General features: G+C 50.5%; 1 protein-coding gene and 1 non-coding gene across 2 annotated transcripts; both read right to left on the minus strand.

Moving 5' to 3' along the window:
• Positions 1-5,982: 5,982 nt before the first annotated feature.
• Positions 5,983-14,346, minus strand: RFLNB (refilin B). The gene is made up of 3 exons (XM_043585528.1): positions 13,995-14,346; positions 11,135-11,244; positions 5,983-9,292 (listed from the first exon to the last, which is right to left on the minus strand). The coding sequence occupies exons 1-3, from the start codon at positions 14,208-14,210 to the stop codon at positions 8,962-8,964; spliced, it is 657 nt and encodes a 218-aa protein (XP_043441463.1). The 5' UTR covers positions 14,211-14,346; the 3' UTR covers positions 5,983-8,961.
• On the minus strand, positions 9,901-9,973 carry TRNAK-CUU. The gene has a single exon. It is a non-coding gene; the product is annotated as a tRNA-Lys (tRNA).
• Positions 14,347-23,616: the final 9,270 nt, after the last annotated feature.

Genomic DNA, 23,616 nt, shown 5'->3' on the forward strand with positions numbered 1-23,616 from the left:
CTTGTCCTAAACTAATATCCTTCCCTCGCACGAGTATTTATTGAGTGAGGGCCATGTGTTGGGTTAGTTTGGGTTTTCCAGAAGCAGACCTCGAGACAAAGACCCCAATGCAACTAGATTATTTGGGGAGGTAAAGGAAAGGTCAGTAGAGAAGGCACAGGAGGGAAAGACCATCAGTCCAGGGACACTGTTAAACCAGTTTCCATACTGGGTAACTGGAGCTTATCCAGCCCGAGAGTGAGGGAGCTGGGCTGTTATACTGCCCATAGGCATTGGCTGAGGTGTGGTGCTGGGGCGGGGCGGGGGGGGGGGGGGGGCGGTTAATTTCCTGTCATTTCCAGCGTGCCAAACGTGTGGGCCTTGAGGCCTACTTCCCTTGGGGGCACGGGGATCACCCTCAGGCACAAAGATGCAGCCCTCGAGAGGGGTCCAAGGGATAGGGTAGTTTCTATGCAGCATAGTGTAGGGCCCAAGAGGGTCAGAGCGGAGGTCTAAGATCAGGTCCCTGCCTTCTGAGGAATTAAAGACCTGCAGTGTACTCAGGAAACGTTGAAAACCAATACAAAACATCACAATGCCTTTTTGAAAGTTAAGCACAAGTGGTCATCTTGGTCCCTGTTAGCCCCAGCTGACCGAGCAGCCTTCTTCCTGCCTTAAACGGCTGCTTACCGAGTTTTCACGTTTGGAAGAGGCCTGTCCTCCCCTGGAGAGCCCCCCTGGCAGGGGCCCTCGAGCAGACAGCAATGGCCCTCTCTGCGTGGCCATCCAGGTTGAAGGGCAACCATGGAATCACGTGAAGGGAACATGGGCTTTGGCGCGGCCCCAAGGGGAGGAGGACAGGGGACGTGTGTTAATGCTCAGCCACAGGACCTTGCCCGACACCCTAGTGCTCAAGGTGAAGACAGCAGAGGGTGGAAAGCTGGGCTGCACCTCCCATGGTGTTCGGGTCAGCCACAGTATGCCTGAGGGAGTGCGGCGCACGGAAGGGTCTGTGGCCTCAGGATGTCTTGGTCGCTTTGCATTAGAGCTTTCTTTCCGTGGGTGGTGAGAGTGGGGATGGCCTGTGGTCACCTTTCTGCTATGAGACAGTCTGGCATAGTGGTGGAAATGAGGAGTTCTGACGTCAGAGCTGAATTTCTCTCTTTGCCACTATATGTGCGGGCTGTGTCACCTCGGGCACACGGAATGGCCTCTCCAAGCATGAGTCACCGTATCTGGAAAGAGGGACGCAGATACCTACCTCAGTGCCATGAGAATCACATGCGAAAATTGCGTAGGGCATTTGGCATAGCGCCTCGCCCCCTGGGAAGCACGCAATCCACAGTAAGAGTTTTGGCGATGATGTTTTGGGCCGGGGTAACTCCGCAGCTGTTGGAGAGACCGGCCTGGTGCTGGTGTAGAGCTCCACCTCATCAAAGGGCGAGCTTCACAAAGAAGTGGGGATTCAGTGGCTGGCCAATTCAAAGAAGCCACAAAACAAATTCCTGGGGTGCAGCCAAGAGGGAATGTGGGAGGAGTGAAGCCAGGGTCTCAGAGTCTGGTGTTTGGGGGGCCTTGGGGCCGAACAAAAAAGTGCCTACTTGGAACTTGGAACCTTTTTATTACGAAGTGGTTTTCCATCTTGTGAATATACGCCACAGACATTTCAGTCACTGTGAAATGGACACATTGCAGTTACCTCATATGGCTCTTGTGAATAAAACTGTCATGAGTGTGCTCCTTTTTGGACACGTTTTCATTTCTCTTGGATAACTATCTCCTGGTATTTCGTTGTGGTTTTATTTGGCATTTCCCTGACATCTAATGATGTTGAACACCTTTTCATGTGCTCATTTTGCATCCATGTATCTGCCTTTGTGAAGTGTCTGTTCAAGTCCCTTGCCCATTTAAAAAATATGTATGTATTTTTAATGTTTATTTTTGAGAGAGAGAGAGAGAGCGTGTGAGCAGGGGAAGGGCAGAGAGAGAAGGCGAGAGAATCCCAAGCAGGCTCTACACTGCCAGTGCAGAGCCCGACGTGGGGCTTGACCCCACAAACCGGGAGATCATGACCTGAGCTGAAATCAAGAGTTGGATGCTCAGCCGACTGAACCATCCAAGTGCCCCCATCGCCCATTTTTAACAGGGTTGTTCATCTTTCAATGTTGACTGTAGGAGCTCTTTGTATATTCTGGATATAAGTCCTTTGTCAGATGTAAATCTTTTTTTGTCTGGATTACCTTTTATTTTCTTAAAGGAGTCTTTGAAGAACAGAAGTTTATATAGAGAGAGAGTTTGATGTATCTTTTCTTCAGATTTTCTATTTCATTGTGTCAATTGGGTAAGATAAGTTTGTCAAAGGAATTTCCCCTTTTTAACTAAGCTGTCAAATTCATTGGCATAAAGTTGTTCCTAATATTACCTTAGTATACTTTCGGTGCCTGTGAGATCTGTATGCAAATCATGGCATTGGTAATTTGTGCTATTTCTCGATCAATCTACGAGTGGGAACTGCCCCACACAGTTACTGATAATTGGGGTTACTGCAGGGTCCCCTTTTTGTTCTTTTAGCCTGCTGACACCTGTGTGATCAATCCTCTGTATGAAATCCCCTCTGCTGGAAATATCTAGTATGATTTGGGCCTTGCTGACTGGACTCTGATTGTCATACATGGTTTATACCAGCCTTTCTTAAAGTGCATTTCAAAAAACATTAGTGCTATGTTTTTTAGTCCTTCATTAGTCCATGAAATGCTCATGGGTCCTCTGGTCCAATGAGTTTAGAATATTCTGCAAACTAGATTTTCCCTATTGAAGATTCTCCATCCACATTATCATATTAAAGGCTAGGGTAGTTTATTGCACAGCAAATATTTACTCCTCCCACATTCATGGGGGAAGTATGGTTCCCTGACCCACTGATGTTAGGTTTGACCATGCAACTTGCTTTGGCCAATAGAACATGCATGGAAGTGACTGGGTGGCAGTTCCTAGTGCAAACTTTAAGAGGTTTTGTATGTTTCTACTTGCTCCTCTGGGATCTTTTGACCTCTTGCATGAGAAGAATGTGCCCCAGATAATCTCTCTAGCCTGCTTCAGAGACAAGTGGAATGAACCTGAACTCAACACCTGACCTTGGGCAGAACTGCCCTATCAGGCCTATAAACTTTTACACAAGAAATTAATGCTGCTGTGTGCCACTGCGATTTTGTGGCTGGTAAGCAGCAAAAGCTGACTAATGCAGGTGTTCTAAACACTAGCGGTTTTGTTTTGTTTTGATATTTATTTATTTTTGAGACAGAGAGAGACAGAGTGCTAGTGGGGGAGGGGCGGGGAGAGAGGGAGACACAGAATCCGAAACAGGCTCCAGGCTCTGAGCTGTCAGCACAGAGCCTGATGAAGGGCTCAAACCCATGAACTGTGAAACCATGACCTGAGCCGAAGTCAGGTGCTTAACCAACTGAGCCACCCAGGTGCCCCACTAATGTGGGTGTTCTAAAGAGCCCTGCAATGAACATATTTGGTATTTTCGGCTTTTCATTTTCCCAAACTTATTTTTTTTAATGTTTAATTCATTTATTTTGAGAGAGAGAGAGCAGTAGAGGGGCAGAGACAGAGAGAAAGAATCCTAAGCAGGCTCCATGCTGTCGGCATTGACAAGAGCCCAGTGTGGGACTCGATCTCATGAACTGTGAGATGATGACCTGAGCTGAAGCCAAGAGTTGTACGCTTAACTGACTGAGCCACCCAGCACGCCTTCCCAAACTTATTTGATCACAGAACCTCCTTTTGGTCCATAGAAAGAACTCAAAAAGAATCCTAAGCAGGCTCCATGCTGTCGGCATTGACAAGAGCCCAGTGTGGGACTCGATCTCATGAACTGTGAGATGATGACCTGAGCTGAAGCCAAGAGTTGTACGCTTAACTGACTGAGCCACCCAGCACGCCTTCCCAAACTTATTTGATCACAGAACCTCCTTTTGGTCCATAGAAAGAACTCTGGGAAGTAGTGTTATGCACAAAACACTTTGTAGTGATTATACTCTAAAACAAAATTATTAGAATTTAATTTTGAGGGTCACCTGGGTGGCTCAGTCAGTTAAGTGTCTAACTTCGGCTCAGGTCACGATCTCACGGTTCACGGGTATGAGCCCCGCGTCGGGCTCTGTGCTGACAGCTCAGAGCCTGGAGCCTGCTTCAGATTCTGTGTCTCCCTCTCCCTCTGTCCCTCCCCTGCTCGCACTCTGTCTCTCTCTCTCTCTCTTTCTCTCAAAAATAAATAAAACATTAAAAAATTTTTGAAAAGAGGCGGTTTTTTTTGCAATATGATTTGTTACCTAATCAATAAGGTCATTCATTTTTCGCATTTCTGGGAAGTATACCAAAAAGGCTTCCTAAGATTTATATTATTAGGGGTGCCTGGGTGACTCAGTCGGTTAAGCATCTGACTCTTGGTTTTGGCTCAGGTCATGATCTCAGAGTTTCGTGAGTTTGAGCCCCACATTGGGCTCTGTGCTCTCCCTCTCTCTCTGCCCCTCCCCCATTCATGCTCTGTCTCTCTCTGTCCCAAAAATAAATAAACGTTGAAAAAAAATAATAGGGGCGCCTGGGTGGCGCAGTCGGTTGGGCGACCGACTTCAGCCAGGTCACGATCTCGCGGTCCGGGAGTTCGAGCCCCGCGTCGGGCTCTGGGCTGATGGCTCAGAGCCTGGAGCCTGTTCCTGATTCTGTGTCTCCCTCTCTCTCTGCCCCTCCCCCGTTCATGCTCTGTCTCTCTCTGTCCCAAAAATAAATAAACGTTGAAAAAAAAAATTTTTTAAAGAAAAAAAATAATAAACTTAAAGTAAAAAAAAAAAAGATTTATCATATTGTTAATTACACCTACTACTTTTTCCCTTGAGATACCAGCTTAATCTGATATTCTCAGAAAGATACTTTTTGAGGGAAAAGTGAAATATTAATTTCAACATGTATTTGCTTCTCTCTACACACACACACACACACACGTACACAATTATAGCTTTAATCTTACTTTAAATATTTTTCCAACAAAACCTTGAAACTGCTATTAGCTCATTCATTTTATGGGAAATTTACACTACATAACCTAAGTGGCAATATCAGTTCTTGTTGTCATCCCTACCGGCCAAATTAGACTTCATTTCTGTTAAAAAGAGACTGGCTTTAAATATATATACGTATGATAATATAGAAATGATAACATGCATTCCTGGGACATACTTGAGTTGTAACTCGAGGACTAACAGATAAGGCACAGAGCCTTGCCGTGAATTTGACACTTGAATGAAATAATACGCCTTCACATTTCTTATCAACTCTCTTCTTATCAACACTTTGCCCACAGGGACTTTCCTTCAGGGAAGGCAACAGTCTGAGATTGAAGAGACTGTGGGTATTAAATGAATAGTGTTATCACTTCAACTGCCTCACTTTATGAGACGTCGGAAGGAAGAACTTCCCAACACAGGCCAATCTTGCTTCTGCTACCATACTTCGTTCTTGACGAAATTATGTGTAGTACAATGACAGACGTGAATCCCTCCAGTGGGGTTTTGGTGCCCCGATACCGAGGTTTCTGTCCCTTTGTCTAGTGCCTATGGGTTTTTCCAGCCCAGAGCAACATCCCACCATACAATTTAGATGTGTGAGACTAACACATGTATTTCTTCTGCAAAATGGGAGAGAGGCAACTTGAAAGGGGAGGTGGGGAGGAAGGACTGGCCCAGTCACAGCTGCAGGGCAGATGGGTTTCAGGAAAGAGTACACATTGAATCTGGGAACAAATTCTTTAAAACTGCGTGTGCCGAGGGGTCCCTGTGAAATCTTCTTGTACGCCTAGGGGAATGCATACTCCCGACAGAAATGTGATATGATTAAAGCACAATCACGTCTTAAAATCTCTCAAGTTGAGGAGCTGTTCTTCTCACGTTTCTTCACCAAAACATTACAATTTTACTTTAAAAAAAGAGAGGCATCTCTAAGTTTTGTTTCTTTAAAGATAATTTATTGTTAAATGAAGAAGTCACAAAGCAAAATGGAATGGGACAGATGTCAAGATAAATTGAAAAAGTAGTTTTTGTCAAATGCTCTTCTGGATCTCCTAAGGTTAGAAACAGGAAAAGAGTTGAATGAAAAGGTAATCGTTCTTTTTAACAGGTCTGAATTTGAAAAGAAAACAACTTTTGTCCGAAAATACAAATCCGCTTTATTACATGAAAGCTATAAGTTAAGAGACTGAGAAAAAAGACTTTTTTTTTTTTAAGTAGGCTCCACGCCCAACGTGGGGCTCAAATTCACGACCCTGAGATCAAGAGTCGCGTGCTCTTCCTACTGAGCGAGCCAGGTGCCCCAAAGACTTTTTACTTAATAAGTAAACTGTATCTCTCAGATATGCTTAGGAATGTTTGGTTTTAATGAGCAAGTTTTAGAAATCATTGCTTCCACCTTGTAAACTCACACAAATCCACCAAAGATCAACGTCATTTATTCACCAAAGTGTCCCATCACATCTTCATATGCTTCCTTTCTTGCAACTTGCAGAAAGCAGGTATGAAGAAAAAGAGAAGGTGAGAAAGATCTACAGTTGGTTCCCTAGTGAATAACTTAAAACCTGCTTTTCCATTTGTATTACACATTCACAATCGATCCCTTCTACTTACTTTACTGATACATTTCAGATTCTCTCCACACCTAGAATGATTTTCCCGAACTTAACCCAACCCCCAAAACAAACAAGTCTCGTATGGACATCTCAAAGCGCGGCTGTGCTCTAAGGCTATGTTCTCCCACATGTCTCTCCTGCCATGCTGTTCACAGTACTGTTCTGAGTTCATTCAAGTGTCCCCACTGGGCCAGAGCAAAGCCTTGGGAATTCTCTTAACATAACTTAAAAATTACATTTACCACTTGTCTTCAATGATAAGATTATGAAATCAGAGAGGAAAATTCGTGTTTGTCAAGAAATGCCAGGTAATTTTCCAGAAGCAGACAGTACTTGTTACTCTGCATGATGGAGCGGGGTGTGGAATCCCAGGGGGCCCCTTTACGGGTTCCGGCTCAACTTCGCTACGGCACACTCAGGACCATGGACCCGACCACGGGTTCCACCGAGAGATGCGTCCAAACAGGGGCACGACAGACTAAACATTGTTAAAGCTGAAGAGGACACCGGACAGATTGTCTCGAGGGGCTTCTGATAATGTTAAAGGAGAGTGATTATCAGCACACCTGCTCTCCTCAGAACAAAGGTCCCTGCTGTGGCTCCAGGGTACTTACAGAGTTGTCAATTTCGCTCTCAGGACACACAGAAACCATCCACAGAAACCCAAAGATACAGTGGGAATCCGGATTTACGATACCCTATAACCCTCGAGCACATGAGAGAACGTGGTTGTATTCAAAGGAAATATCCGTGGAATGTTCTTTCCAATAATGGAAGAGAAAAAGCCATCTGCCACCTTCTTCACTCAAAAACCTCAGGGAGAGGCAGGAAGAAGTACACGCTGGGGCAGGGAGGAGGCAGGATGGGCAGGGAGCCGAAGCCAGAGACAGCCTGGCCCACCGCACCCTCCGGCCCATCGGCCATTTCTGCTTCTGAGGCCAGTTAAGCCGAATTCACGAAGTGTCTTCCGTCCGCACCTAATGCCCTGATTGTCACTTACACTAAAATAAGCACTTTCGAGAAATATGTACCATCGCGACAGTGCCCGGGTTTTGGAGTTTGACTTGTGACATTAACCCCTATCCTGAAGTCACCCTTCCTTCACCCGGAGGGGGTTGGAGTGATTTTCTTGCTTTTGGGCTTAGACCTAAGGCACTGGTGGAATTCTCTGCAGTGTGGACGCCGTCAGTCAAAGTCTGAAAAGCAGTTGACCCAGGATCCCTGGAGAGAGGACAACCATCCTGATGAAACAGATTACCAGAAACATCTACCTCTGTCCCCTCCCAGACAGCGGCAAGTCCTAGGTGTGGCCGTCCATTCCACTGTGAGCAAAACTCCCTCGTGGAATCCCCAAAAGTAGTTTCCCTAAGCATTCTTTAAAAATGCTGTTTCTCTCAAAAGGGCCCTCTGCTATGTTTTGCCTTATGAAAAAATAGGAAAGTATTTGGAAACCCCAAAATACATATCAGGAGAGTTACACAAGCCTGTGGACACATTACCAGATGCCAAGGGTTCAAGGCGCTTTGCCAGAGCCCAAGCTTGGAACTAATGGGTGGAAGGAATAAGAACAAAGCCGTTGCTCTCAAATTGGCCAGTTTGACCTGACTCTCCTGAAGAGGTGAGAACAGGGTGAAACTTTCTTTCTTTCTTTCTTTCTTTCTTTCTTTCTTTCTTTCTTTCTTTCTTTCTTTCTTTCTTTCTTTCTTTTAAGGCAACTTATATTGTGGTTTGGGGTTTTTTGAGATCATGAAAAAGATTTCGAGAATTCCGAGAGTTTTGGTGAACAGGAAATACAAATGGAAATGGAAAAAAAAATATGGCATGAAGCTCGGCTCTCCACAGATTGAACCCATATGGATGTCACAGCTCACTGAATTAGCACCGCTTTCAGGGAAGACACCTCAGGCTGAAATGTCTCCAAACTCACTTTTTCCGTCCCAGAGACTTTCTCCACGGTCTTCCTCAGGCCAGCTGACCAATAGAAGAAGAGCTCGCTCCTCCCTCCCTATTTCAAACTGGGGCCGTTTTCCTTTTGCTTCAGTTGGCTTCCTGTTTTCTCATCAGATTGAGACTTTGGGGAAACCAGGCAGCAGCAAACTAACAATATACTCCTTTTGAAAACAATTTGACCATTTGTATAAACCAAATTCTCTCAATGGTTCTAATACGATGCCGTGACATTTTTTTCCTTCCCCGGGCTGGGCTTAGAGGTGTCTCTAGGTCAGACTCCTCTGGGGCACGAGCCACGAGCCACACTCGAGGGCAAGGGAGGAGCTGGTCCAACCCCACCCAGGCTTGAGTCAGCACTCGTCCGAGAGGCAATCACTGCCCAGGAGCTCTGTGGCTTCGAGCTCCACGCTGGACAGGAATCTCCTCAGTGTCTTGCGGCAGTTGTAATCCAGAGTGGTGGTGTAGACGGTCTTGGGGTACTTGGGGTAGACGATGGTGGTGCTGAGGAAGCGGGTGGGCTTGTGGCGGGGTTCGAAGCGCACCTCGGCCTTATAGTTGCGCCACGTGCAGTTGGGGATGCAGGTGACTGTCTGGCTGCAGGAGGTCACTGCCAGGCCCAGGGGCAGGTGGACATCGTCAATGAAGTGCCTCTCTGAGTCGTACTTGACCGAGGAAGTGTACCTGGGAGGGAGATATAAGGCAGCACGAAGCCGTTCCCCTTGAGCTTGGGGCTCAGGGGTCCCTACCGTGACCTTGATCCTCTCGTGTGGTGCAAACCTTGAGGTGTGGCTACTCTGGCCAGAAGCAGCAAGGAGCTGAAGCACTTACTGTGTGGTACAGTTCTAAGCACTTCACTTCCAGGATCTAATTTAACTGAACCAACTACCCTGGGAGAGAAAACGGAGGTGCAGAGGTCAAGGTCACAGTGGGAGTGAGTAGTGGGGCTGGGGTTTACATGCAGGTGTGCAAGATCCCAAAGTTTACCCTGCACGCACTATTTCCCTTTGCGGGCCGCAGCCCCTAGAGTCCAAGAGTTTTGGTGAATTTAAGCTAGGAGAGCCTGGTCACCTTACTTCCCCAAGCCTTGGTTCCTCTTTCTGCAAAAGGTGCCCAATAAGAACGGGGCAGAGTATTAACACGCAGCAAGTGCTGTTGGTGGTATAACAAGGTGGATTCTACCTTTACTAGGGGTGAATGGTTTGTATTCTCTGTCCCCTGAAGTCACCATCAGCTTGCTTGCTTGCTTTATTCCTTCCTTCCTTCCTTTCTTTTTTTTAATGTAAGCTTTATGCCCAACGAGGGGCTTGAACTCACAACCCTGAGATCAAGAGTCACACGCTCTACCGACTGAGCCAGCCAGGCACGCCCACCATCAGTTCTTTAATGAGAGGATGTCGGAACCCAGGAATCCTGAATGTTGGTTATGGAAGTTCAGTGATACCAAGTACTTGTACTTGGTCCAAACTTGGCCTTCGGTTTGGAGACCCCCTCAAACCAGAGACTCCGATATCTGACCTTATCAATCAAAGCCAATTACAGTCTTGCTTTCTATAAAATAAATTAACATCCATATTCTACTTTTTTTTTTTTTTAAGTCCTTCTTTGGTAACTTGGAACCTACCTTTTTTTCTTTTCTTTTTTTTTTCCTTAAATGTAAGCAAAGCATTAGTTCATTTTACTGAGTAATTATGGCAGCTTCATAGATCTTGAAATAAGAATGAGCATCACACAGCATTACCCACACCAGTGCCCCCTACCCACCGGTCAGGGGGTAAGCATTAGCATTCTTTTCGATGGAGAGGATGAAAACACGTATTCTCCTTAGGCAAGTAGGTTAGAGGCTGGTGGAAGCTAATGTCATGAAGTCATGTCCTCATTTTGTTCAAAATACAAACTCCCCAGGAATAAAGGACTGAACCGCTCACCTCCAAACTGGTGAGCCGCCTTTGTTCCCCATAAAAGGGCCCTTTGTATTAAGGGAACTGAGACTCCAGCAAAAAACCCACCAGCTACCAAAAGTAAAATTCCTTTCTCTGAAAAGACAGATCTTTAACAGAGGCTCTCAGTGAATCTCTGCCCCCAGGTAATCCTGGATGAGATAAATTCCCAAAGGAAGAATGGTACTTTCAGATTGCAAGTGAAATTGTAATTGGAGACAAGGTTATTGCACCTTGAGGCAGGGGTGGGGAATGGGGGTGGGGGGAGCAGCTTCTGAAAGAGGAATTATTTTATTACAAAATTGTAAATATCTGATGGTCATGATACACAAAGTGCAAAAAGCAAGGGGCGGACTTTATGTATAACACGATCTTGTTTTTATTTTAAGAGCTGTGTCTATGTATTTAATTGGTGAGAATACACAAAGAAATCCGAAATGGTACCCAATAAACTATGAAAAGTCTTTGGCACACTTTTGTGGTTAACTCATTTTTTTTTTTTTTTTTTTAAATAACAAGCATTACTTTCTGGACCAAAACATGAAAAGTGACAAAATCCAATCAGACCAGGGCCTGCTGTATTTACCTTACTTCTGTCGGTGGTAAGGGGTCAAACTCCACTCCTTCGCCAAAGGACAGGGGGCAGAGCCTTGGCGAGCAGGCGAAGGCCAGGGGGCTGGGGACAGACGCTGGATTCTGTGAGGATGGAGAAGGCAGTTAGACCACAGGCCAGTCTGACGCATCCCCCACAGAGGTCCTGGCTCTGAGCTTCCCCCTGATGGACCCGACTGTGATCTGTGTCCTCCTCCTGGCAACGATGCCGGAGAAGGGCTGCCCCACAGCACGGGAAGAGCTCTGCATGGGGAGCCAGGAAATCTGGGTCACATCCCATGCCCTGTCACTTTATCTGCACACCAAGGGGATGCCCCTTTCCATCACTGAGGTTTTGTGAAAGGCTGAGGAGCTCAGTGTCACAACCTTGGTCAGACCCTGGGGCTGCTGCGTCATCGCACGGCAAGGCGATGAGAAAACCTCGATGAACTGGGGCCTCACTAACCAGAACCCTCAATTACGTGTACCCCAACGCTGTCATTGTCTCAGCAATACTTCAGAAAAGGCCAAAACAAAACTAAACTCTACCAGGAATTTTTTCACACTGGAAGATTCCAACTTCCCCGCCGCCTTCTCTGCCTCTGGGACTGCTAGATTTACACCCAACGAAGATGCAGAGATCCATAAACTCACTGGTAAGATGAACACCCCAAAGGTCTCGACCCCACCTTTCACCATTCAGAAACCAGAGCACGGCATTCCTGGAGGTTAACGGGCTTCTAGCCTGCACCGAGCCCCGAACTTTGATTCATCAAGTAGCCTGAGTAAGGGGGACAGTCCCGTCCTAGACACGGGGGCTACTTTTCACCCGATTTGACTGGAATTGGGCTTCTGTGTTAAGTGTTCACGGGAAGCAGCCTTTTGGAGTCCCGGGTTTACAAGCGATCTGTCATTTTCTCTGCCTAATTTGAGAGTAGGAGCCACACTCCGGCCAGGATGTGGAGGTGGCGGCCCGGCCCCCACATCTTCCAGGATGGAGAAGGAAGCAGACATTTTTAGAAGGTAGGCTCTAAGACAGTTATCATGTTACCCAGGCAGAGTGTCAAGTGAGGGTGTAGGGTGGAAACACCAAAGTCAAAGGGGACCATGGTAGGTGAGGGAGGGGCAAAGGGTCCAGCTCCTGAACTGGGGTGGAGAGCTTAAGAAGCCTTGGCTGGGGGAGGGGCTGTGGTTGGGAACTAAGGTCCGTGGGCGGAGGGGGGGGAGGGGCAGGGGAAGGTGTGGGCATTGGCTGCTGCAGAGCTGCGGAAACAGCCCCCAAGTGGTGGCAGGGAGGCCTACTCTGTCCCCAGCTCTCCTCAACCCAGGGAGCGCCTTCAGGCAGTGCTGAGGGCGGCAGGACGCAGGATGACGGGGAGTGGAGGTGTTCAACTCTTAACACTCACACTGCAGCCAGGAATCCACACAAGCACTCAGTTCTCTTGCCCCTGCCTTGCCTTCTCAGCTGCCTCACCCTGCCCACTCAACAGACACTCCCTGAGCACACCCCTTGGCCCAGGTCCAGGCTGGGGACGGTGCACGCAGCAGGAGTTCCAACAGACGCTTGAACAAGGTGCCGCCAGGGAACGGGGACCACGCCACTGATTTGGCCTGGCTCAGGAAAGCATCGAGGAAGGCTTCCCAGAGGAGGTGACAAGTTGAGCTTGAAGGGCCAGCAGAGCTCTGATAGGTCAAAAAGGCAGCTGGGTGTTGGGGGAGGTTGGAGGGGATGGGCTCGGAGGGAAAAAACATGCCAGGTAGAGGGAGCAGCATCGGAGGCACCAATGCATGTATCTGCCTAAGGTCAGGGGTATGCTGGACAGCAAGGGTTCTGAAGGCCAAGTTGAAGCAAGTGCTGCCTTCCAACGGAAATGAGAGAGTACACGGAGGTCTCTGAGACAGGGTCAGTGGGGCAAGAATTCCACGCCCATGAAAGTGCATAGGTCTTTAAGGAACAGCAGGAGCCACTGACAACTCCACCCCCCCCCACCCGGGAGAGGCTGTAAATACCCATCCCCAAGGGGAAGGGAGGGGGGCTGAGAGCCCCACTTTGGGCCTTGGCTCTAGGCAGGATGTGGCTTCCCATGAGCTCTAGGGAAAGGCAATAAACACCACCTGAGTGATTCCTGAGGCAAAAAAGTCTAAGTGTTTTTTCTTTAAATACAAATTTTGAAATAAAAGAAAAGAACTCCTTTTTGAAAGTTTCCTCCCACCCATCTAGAGTCAGACAGAGGTTGGGTGACAGGACAAGGTGGGGGAGGGGACACCAGCAGGCCAGAAGCTCATGGGGTAACTTTTCTCAAAGGCTGTCTTCCACACCACTGACATGGTCCCCAAAGGCTGCCCGCCCCCTTGCTCCCTGAATCAGGGAGCTGAAGCACACCCTTCTCCCCCAAGACCAGCCAGGAGGAGCCAGGCCCTCGGGAGGCGCCCCCCGGTAGGGGCAAAGCCGGGTGGGGGCGGGTGGCGGAGGTGCCAGGCCCGCAGTACGGAGGAGGCTGGGGTTCCTTCTCCGTGTCCCGGGCCCCTCTCCGGCCGGACCCGGGCGGGAATGTGGCCGAGTTGTAGACTCGCAGTCCCGGGGGCCGCCACCCCGAAGAGAGGAGGCGGCGGCGCGCCTCTCCCGGGGCTCCCGCGCCTCCCAGGCGATGACAATTTTCCAGCCACCGGCTCCAGCTGGCCAGGCTCTCGCCGCGCTCCCGCCCCGGGCTCCCGGCGATGGCCACGCCGTCCCGACGGGCGGGTGGCGGCGCCGACAGCGCGCCCCGAGCGGGCCGGCGGGGCTGGCCGATGGCCCCTCGGGAACCGGCTGCGGGTGGGATGGGGAGGGAAGGGGCCGGAGCGGAGCCACTCACCGGGGCTGCTGGGGTCGCCACCGCGTCGGGCTCCAGCGTCCCGGGTGCCGGCGCGCGCTCCCCGCCGCTGCCACCGCCCCCGGCCGCCGCGAGCCCCCAGTGGCTGGGGCTGGGGCTGGGGGGCAGCCCCGAGTCCGGACTGTCCAGGACGCCGTCGCCCTTCTTCTTCGTGTCCACGAGCTCGGGCACATCCTGCAGGCTCAGCCGGCCCACCATGGCTGTGAGCGCGCCGGGGCCGGGGGCCGCGGGCGAGCGAGGGGCGCGAGGAGCTCACACGCGGGCCGGGGCCGCTGCCCGCCCGGCCGCCCTCCCTGCCGGCTGCCCGTGCGCCGTCCGGGTCTCGCCGGCAGCCGCGCTCCGGGCCCCGCCCTCCGCCCCGCCCCGCCCCGCCCCGCCCGGCGCGCGGGGCCCGACCCGCACTGGCCCAGCTGCGAGCCTCGGCGCCAGGGGCCGCTGCGCTCCCGCCTTGCGTCGCCCGCGCGGCGCTCCGCACCGCAGCCCGGCCCGCCCGCAGCTGCCGATCCGGGCGTGCCGGCAGCGCCGGGCGGGCCTCGCAGCGGGAGGAAAGGCGCCCCGGCCCCGACCGGCCCCGCGCCCCGCTACAGGTGCTGGAGCCTGCTCGCCCCAGGCTCCCGATGGCGCCTTGTTCCCTGGCCTTGGCCCCGCAGAGCCCGGCGGGCGCTAGTCCTGGCGGTCGGGGGAGCCAGAGTTGAGTCCCGGCCTGTAGAGAGGCCTGGGGAGCCGGCCGAACCCAGCGAGCAAACAACTGGAAATTATTAATAGTTAATGCTCTTCGTATGGCTCCAGCCGCCTCTTGGCTCAGCAGGGCGGGCTCTCAGTGTGTCTCTGGCTCTCATTTCTGCCCCGGAGGGAAAGAGGACCTACTCCGAGTATCCTCAGGAGATTCGGGGGGTGGGGAGACCCCACCCCCTGGCCTGGCTGCTCTGCTGAACAGGCTGTGACCACACCAGACAGGGAAATTCTGCAGTGGGCGCGAACCGGAACCTTGAAGGACTTGGACAAGCTCAGCAGGCTGCCCACGGGCTGTCCGGGGGGCTGGGGGCTCTCCGGTGGGGGCCACAGCTTCTCATTCATGGCAGTTCCTTTCTAAAAGCCAGATTGGGGGATTGCTCCCTCCTTTGGCTTGACAGAGAGGCCCTGAGTGGGAACTCGTTTCAATAGCTGTCAGCTGTAGCTATTCTCAAATCTAGTGCTTTTGCTCACAGAGACCTCCGTGATTTATCAGTTACATATTGGAAGCTCTCACCCCCACCAGCCCCCCTACCCTGGGAGTTTCTGATGGGTGTTTAGCTCAGGGCCTCAAGCAGGAGGTGTGCCTAGACCTAGCTGGCAGGTGCCAGCTCTGGGGAGAGGTGTGTCCTGGCCGGAGGAGAGGCGAGCTCTGTGCATGCTCCACGATGGCAGCCAGTCCGCATCCTGGCAAAAACAAAGGATACTTGTCCTGCCTGGGACCTGTTAAAGTCAGAATCTAAAGTGAGTAGATGTTAGAGGTCTGCTGGCAAACTTTAGCCCTCCTACCCTCCTTACCTCATCATGTTCAGGTAACAGAAAAGGGGCTTGACTCGGTCCAAGTCACATAGCTGGTACAAGGCACCTTGTCTTGGATGGTCCCCAAGGTTTCGTCACTGGAAAAGAAACCTGGCAGGTGCCTCTGTACTGGGAAGTCATTCTTTCATTTAGGGCCTGTGGGAATAGATTACAAAGTCAACGGAGCACAGTGTTAGCTCAACGATGGACTGTTAGCAATGGGCCTTGCGAGATGGGCCAAGTATGTGGCTATGTTGATCCCACCATGTGCACACCCCAGACTGCCCTGCCTCAAGTGGGGCATCCCAAAAGGGTTGGCAGTGCCTCTTGGGGTTGTGGCAAGCATGGGGTGTTGGCAGTAGGAGGACTCAGCGCCCTGGAGGGAACTCACCCCCCAGCATTCCCAGGTAGATCCTAAGAACTCTTCCCTAATCCTGGTCAGGTTAGGAAAGGTGTCCAGGAAGATGGCAGTTGCTCCAAGGAGGTGATGGCCTTCAAGGTCATCGGCCAGGAAGAGGTGGAGTGTGAGACTGTGGAACGTTGGCATGTTAGGCCAGTGCCCCAGCTCTCTCCATCAAAGTGTGGTCTGTTGTGGGGAGCTTGGGAGGGGTCTCCACCTGCACCTGCTAAAACCCGGGAGCCCAGCACTGCCACCCTCTGAGGGAAATTCTGAAGCGTTTGGATTATCCACATTCTGACAGAAGATCCACAGAGACATCAAAGCTGCCAAAGTGAGCCAGGGGATCCGAACCTCCTGGCTTTGTGGGAGCCAGGCAGATCAGAGTGATGCCTTTGAGGCACCCCTTCCTCCTTGGCTCCAGGGTCATCAAGCAGCTGGCCCAGGATTTCACATAGTCCTCTTGGCCATCAAAGTGGACCCAAGAAGCATCCACACACTGACCTCCATCCTGCCAAAGTTTTGTCTGATCCCCAAGAACAGCTCCTCAAATCTACAGTGGATATCAGGAACTCTTCAAGCAGAGCTCAGTCAGGGCTTTCTGAATCCAGAGGATATCCTTGGCCCTCACCCAGGACAACTACCAAGGAGTTCCCAAAGCATAAGCTGTCGGCCCACCACGGCCTCCTTCCCCACAGAGGAACCCAGCATCGACACACACACGAAACTGGAGGGGCTTGAAGAGGTATCCAGCTCCGGGTCTGGACACTGATGGAGAAGTAGAGTTGGAGACCAGGGTCCCAGACAGACTCCCGTGAAACAGGTGCACCCTCTCCCAATAAGCTGCACCAAACTCTGACCCTCCATTGGCTCCCAGCCAATCAAAAGACAAGGAGGAAGGACCCAAGGTTTGTACACTCTTGCTAGACTGTCCTTGAAGAGCTTCAAGGTAAGTCCGAGCTGACTGGAAGCCACATGGGGACCAAGGAGAGGGTGGGGAACATCCTGCCTGCACAGGCATCTCCATCGACTCATGGCATTCCTGATGGAGATGAGCAGAGGTTTTCTTACAACAGAAATTATCCAACTTCAACCTGACCACGTGTTCTTCTGGGTGGGAGAGCAGGGGGACTTCCTTTGTAACTCAAAGGGAGCCATGTAGCTCAGACTGGAAATCAGTTGTATTTCCTCAGCCCTGAGCAATGAGTTCATGCTGTAAATGTACTGTGGTCCTTTGGAAGATCCCCACTTCCCTGGGCTCATCATTGTCCTACATCTTATTCCAGATTGCTTTCCACGGGATGTTTCTTTAAAAAATCTCTAACCAAACCTTGGGAGGGATGATGGATTCCACCTTTGCCCCCTCCCGGTCCAGCTTTGAGACCTTCTTCTGAGGCATAGCAGGGGCACACCTAGAAATCAGGGGGGTAGCTACACGAAACAAAACAAGACCATGGAGCCTGCTTAAGAGTGGACTCTTCTCAAAGCTGTCTTTTCAGAGCGTGCCAGGGCCATTGTCCCCCTGCCTGGTTCACAGAGACCGGTGTCCTCAGAGGACTTGGCTTCTGGCCTGGGGCCTTTCTCAGCAGGGTCTGAGGAACAATGATGCCAGTCCTGCATTCTCCCTTTTTCTGCACTAAATTAAGCTGATGGCTGAATGGAGTTGAATCAGACAAGAACAGGGCAGGACCCCCACAACTGCTGCTGTTTATTGTTTTGGAACAGCCTGTCTTCGGTAAACCCGGCCAGCCAGAGGATTAAAAACAGCGACGGCTCCAGCATGCTGGCCTGTGCCCCGTGCCCCGTGCCACCTTGCAGTCCCAGCGCATTGGGCCCTGGAGTTCTGGAATTCACAGAGCCGCGGATTTGCCTTAGTGTTGAATCAGGTCCCCCCTTTCCTTCACATGCACCTGTATCAACCAAAATGCTTTTTTTTTTAAATTAAACTTTATTTCCATAAGTATTTTGGGATTAAGATTAGAGTTTTCAAAGAACATTGAAAGGGACCTGCCATATTCAATTAAAAAAAAAAAAGGAACTGAATAAAAAGATATACTCACAGGAGTGTGTGCACAGGCGTTGGTGAGGATGGTTTATAACCCTGAGCCCTGACACTCACAAAGGTGATGTGAGCCATATAGAGCCAAGGGACACCCAAGTTCTGGCTTAGCAATTTCAGGTTGAAGTGGGCCTGAGGGAATAGGTCAGTTCCTCTTCTGGTTTTTTTTTTTTAATGTCTTTTTAAATGTTTATTCTTGAGAGAGAGAGAGAGAGAGAGAGAGAGAGAGAGAGACAGAGACAGAGCTTGAGCAGGAGACGGGCAGAGAGAGACACACACACAGAATCTGAAGCAGAATCCAGGCTGAGCTGTCAGCACAGAGCCAGACATGGGCTCAAACTAACGGACTGTGAGATCATGACCTGAGCTGAATTGGATGCTTAACCGCCTGAGCCACCCAGGTGCCCCCCCACCCCCGCCCCCCGGCTCAGCTCCTTTTGTGACCTTTCAACTGGGAGACCACCTGGTCAGGTGGGAAGACACCTGGTCCAGCACAGCTGGCGACACTAACCTAGAAACTGCATGCAGCTTGGGATGGAGTCAGGCTGGTGTCCCCTGGGGGGAGAGCCCTGTGACCCCAAATACGACTCCGTCCTTGAGGGCTCCTGATTTGTAAGCTGAGAGCTGTGCTCCCAAATGCTCCCTAGTTACACAGAAAAGGGCCGTGGCCTCTGCAAAATAAAACCCAGATGGGATTTTGCAGAGAGCTGGGGCACATGGCCTCCTTGGACCTGCGTCAATACACTTGCACTCCTGGCTCCGTTCTGCGTATTCACACTGGACAGGACTTGCAGCCCAGAAAAAGAGCCCTTAGTTGAGCAATTGAAGTTAAGCCCCTTGGCTCCTTGGCTGAAAGGCATGATAGAAGGGTGTGCTGTCACTGTCCCTGGGCAACAGATGGCTGGTCCGCGCTGCCACGCTCCAAAGGCAGCCTCGAGACGCCATGGTGTTTCAGGACCACCCGGGGACGCTGGCCTGCCCCGGCTGTGTGGGAAGAGATGGTGAGTGGGAGCCCGTGGAGGCGGCCAGTTGGCTCCATAGTGATGGTCTGACCCATGGTGTCCTTCCTGGGAGCCAGGGCCCCTAAGTGCTTTCCTCTCCTCCCCCAAATTCAAAGCAGGATATACGCAGGCAGGAGGCGGCTGTGGTTTGCAGCTATGTACAACTGGAATCTCTTGATACTTGCTGAAGACATTTACGTGCCTTTGAAGAAATGTTTTTCAGTTTTGAGTCTTTACTGAAAATTAGCCAGGGGTGGGGGAAGGACTTGATGAGGGAAGAGAGGTCGTGAAGAAAGTGTTGTCTCCCGTTTTCCCAGGCCGTATCACTGGGGGGTAATTGGAATTTGACCTTGCACTTTTGCAGGATGACCCTAAGCACGGACAAGCATTTCTGGAAACTTCTGGAGGTGTCTCTCATGTGCTCATAAATAAATCTGGTCATACACATGGGATGCCTGCTATTAATTTCCCTTTTCCTGCCCCTACCGCCCCTGCTTCTGGTTCTGCTAAGTCATGTGACAGTGTCCCACCACGGCCCCCCAGCAGGCTGCCCTTGGGCCAGGGCCAGACCACCATCAGCCATGCCGCTGCCCCTTACCAGGCGCTACCCGGAGCCCTGAGGGCCGCTGCTGCCAACACGGGCGGTGGGGGGAGGCTATATTTGTAGTGCGGTCCTGGAGCAGTGTGGCTTTCTTTATGCCTGCTTCCTGCCCTAGGACTCAAACTTGAACCCTGAAGGGCTAGGCCAAGAGGCAAATAGTAAAACAGACAAACAAAACCAAAACCCCCCTTTGAATTCCAAATCTCCCTCCCTTGAGTCAGGCCTGTCCTTCTGGCCCCTTCTCTTCGAGGCTCCGGGGTCCTGCACGGAAAGAGGTTGTCTGGACCTGGGGATGATGAAGATACTCAACTCTAGCCTCAGCTGGGGACCTCTGCTCCACCAGACAACCATCAAATATCACCCAAATCCCATCTCCACGTCCTGTTTTTGAAGACTGAAAACTGGACTCTGATATCCCAGGGAGATCAGCTGCCTTCCTTTACATCAAGGCTGTCTGTCTGCCTGGCAGGCTTTTCAGGCCAGAGCCACCAGGTAAAGGATCAGAGAAAGGGCCTTCTGGTGTTAGTGGGTGGTATTGGAAGCAGGAGTTTCTAGAATGCCAGACGCCATCACCTTCCACATCCCAAGACAGGCCTTCTGCATAGGACACAATGCCTGCCTGTCCTGCTATACACTTGTAGTCAAAAGAGCAGTTAACACAAGCTCGGCCGGGCCTTCCATCCCACAAGGACAGTAAAAAATCTGGGTTCAGGGGTGCCTGGGTGGCTCCGTCGGTTGGGCGTCCGACTTCAGCTCAGGTCATGATCTCACGGTTTGTGGGTTCGAGCCCCACGTCGGGCTCTGTGCTGAGAGCTCGGAGCCTGGAGCCTGCTTCGGATTCTGTGTCTCCCTCTCTCTCTCTGCCCCTCCCCTGCTCATGTTCTGTCTCTGTCTCAAAAATAAATAAAACATTAAAAAAAAAATCTGAGTTCTGGGCTCCTCACTGAAATACTATTTACCAGCAATCTCCTGGCCTTGTTCCACCAGAATGCATTTCACTTCTACTCCCAAGGCTGGTAGCTCTTACCAAAATCCGCTTGGGATTCATTTGAGTAAGCCTGCTCTCCCACAAGGCCCATGCATTCAACCAGCACCTACCAAGGGCTTATTCTGTGAGAGGCAGAGTGTGGGAGCACAGAGGGGGCTCCACCCGGCCTGGGGAGGAAGGGAGGCGAAGCTTGGGCAAAGATTTCCGGAGGAAGTAGCATGTGTGCTGATCTTAGCACACCAAGTATGAAACAGGCGGGCAAGGAAGGGGCGGGGAGAAGGCAGAAGGAACAACAGGTGAAGGCTGGGAGCTCTGATGGTCTTTGTTGATTACCGAGAAGTAGCCCCTAAAGCATCCTCTCTACCAAATGCTACCTGCTTCGTGGTCAACCTGGGGAGCTTTCTGGTGGCCACACCCAGGATAAACTGCCTAAACTGGGGATAAAGGGCATGTTGGAATCCAATCACGTTTCCTTGAGTTTGCCTAACAGTCTTGGACTAGATCTTGAGACCTCGTCGCAGAGCTTTGGCGGTCATCTTTCTCTTCTGCCTTAACCTCACTGGGTAGAGAGCACTGAGCGCTGCAGACCTGGCCAGGGTTTCAAGTTCAATCCCTACTGGAGTCAATTAGTTCCACTCCTGGACATGCATCCTGCAAAGGTGATCAAGGGAAGCAAAGGTTAGGGTGGCTGGCTTAGTCTAGACATGCTCTCGGCTGGAAATGCCATGTCAAGTACGCGGCCACAAGCTGTTAGTTTTCTTCTTCACTTGTAATGGGGATTGTTTTGTGACTATATACACTGGCAGACGAAAGGTTAATACTCTTTTAATTTTTTTAACTGGACTCAGTTTAGCTCCTATGCCCCCATTTTCTCTCAATGGAAAACTGTCTTGCTAACTCAGTGTAGTTTCTTATCTTCTGGAAATGACTAGTGGCTTTGGGTAATTAGTATTCTTGTCTTTCTCTTTTGCCTGGGTGGCATCTGGAGGGGCTTATAGAACACCATGGCAGCAAGGATGGGGTGGCTGGGATGAGTGCCTGGTCCACGGTCATCTTCCTCTCTCTCTGGCCTCCACTAAAGTATAGCTTGTTTTGCTGGGCCCTGGAATGCTACCTTCTGCTTTCGATATCCATAAGCCACCTGTTCTGCATCACAGTTGCCCTAGCCTAAGGTATCTTCCAATGAGCTGGCCCTTTCACTACTTCTGGGAACTCAGGGGGCTTGGGAGCCGTCACCTCCCCATGATGGGAGTGTGAGGGACTCTGTGAGGTGCACCTCTGTCAGGCCTGTCTACATAATACCCTCACACACAGTTTCTCTTCCTTCGGGTGCCTTGTTGAACGCAGGGCTTCTCTATGGGGTCTGTGGTCTCCTAGGTTGATCACTGGAAGCCGGGTAATGGCTTCTGGATCAGGACTTCCCTCAAACTTATGGGGGGTCTTTTCCACCCCCAGAGGGCTCAGCCCAGAGTGGTGAGGTTCTGGATTTCTTTTCAGTGACCTTTAGCCTCTCTGCCTAGTCATATTCCCTCTAGTTTTTCCTTTCCTGACCGTCAAAATCCTCCTTTAAAATGGAAAAAGATACTTATGTCAAAATCCACTGTCCTGTGATGATGGCGTGGATTGTAAGCAAAGTTCTCCAGAATTTTGGCTCTTAAAATTTATTTTTTTAATGTTTATTTATTTAGAGAAAGAGAGAGAGAGAGAGAGAGAGAGAGAGAGAGAGAGAGTGCAAGAGGGCGAGTGTGAGCAGGGGAGGGGCAGAGAGAGAGGAAGAGAGAGAAAATGCCAGGCAGGCTCCAAGCTGTCAGCGCAGAGCCTGACCCAGGGCTTGGTCCCATGAACTGTGAGATCTTGACCTAAGTCAAAATCAAGAGTCAGATGCTTAACCAGCTAAGCCACCCAGGCGCCCTGGCTCTTAAAATTTAACGGTAGGGGCACCTACCTGGCTGGCTCAGTTGGTAGAGCATGCAACTCTTGATCTCAGGGTAGCAAGTTCGAGCCCCACATTGGGCACAGAGATTACTTTAAAAAAAAATTAAAGGTACATGTTCAGAATAAGAAACAAGGGGCACCTGGGTGGCTCAGTCGGTTAGGTGTCTGACTCCGGCTTAGGTCATTATCTCACATTCGTGGGTTCGAGCTCTGCATCGGGCTCTACACTGACAATGTGGAGCCTACTTGGGACTCTCTCATTCTCTCTCTCTCTGTCCCTCCCTGACTTGCACTTTCTCTCTTAAAATAAATAAATAAACTTAAAAAAATACTTTACAAAAGAGAATAAGAAACAAAAACAAAACAAAATGCTATCCCAACACTCTTGCGTTGCCAGCCACGGCTTTAAAGACCACTCAAGACTTTCCTCTCTACTACAAAATCACGAAAGTCTATATAGGTCTGAAGCTAGGAATTTAAGCTATTCCATCTCTATCCTTTCCCCCATTCGCACCTGAGGGCAATGCACACAGGACACCCTGCCTGCTCCCAGAGTGGTGGGGAAAGTGGAGAGGTACAGAGGAATAGGAAGGATGCCCAATTTAACATCAAACTATCACCTCTCTCATGCACAAAGGATAGTCATTGCTGTCATGAGGGACCCAACAAAGCACGTCCTCCAGCAGCCCTGACCGTGAAGGAAGCCACAGGTCATTTGCTTAATAAGAAAGCTTTCTTGCAACATGATACGGCACCAGTTGGGTCACATTTGGTTTTCTGCAACAAAACCCAAAGGGGAACTTCTGCTTTCTGGGTCTCCTTGGGCACAGCTGCAACCACATCCTCTAGATCAAGGAGCAGGAAAAAATATCCAGGGCAAGTGATGTGGAGAAGTGGGCACACACACACACCATCGAGGACAGTGTGCAACAAAACCATCTCTGTGGAGGATGTTTTGGTAAAGAGCTAGCAACCTTCTAAATGTGCACATCCTTTAAAGGGGAACAGGACAATTTTAGAAGAGTATCCTACAAAAAGACAAGAACAAGTAAGCAAAGATACTTACACAGAGTTTCACTGATGAGGTGTTTCT

This window comes from Prionailurus bengalensis, chromosome E1 (assembly GCF_016509475.1).
Source record: "Prionailurus bengalensis isolate Pbe53 chromosome E1, Fcat_Pben_1.1_paternal_pri, whole genome shotgun sequence".
Taxonomy (NCBI): Eukaryota; Metazoa; Chordata; class Mammalia; order Carnivora; family Felidae; genus Prionailurus; species Prionailurus bengalensis.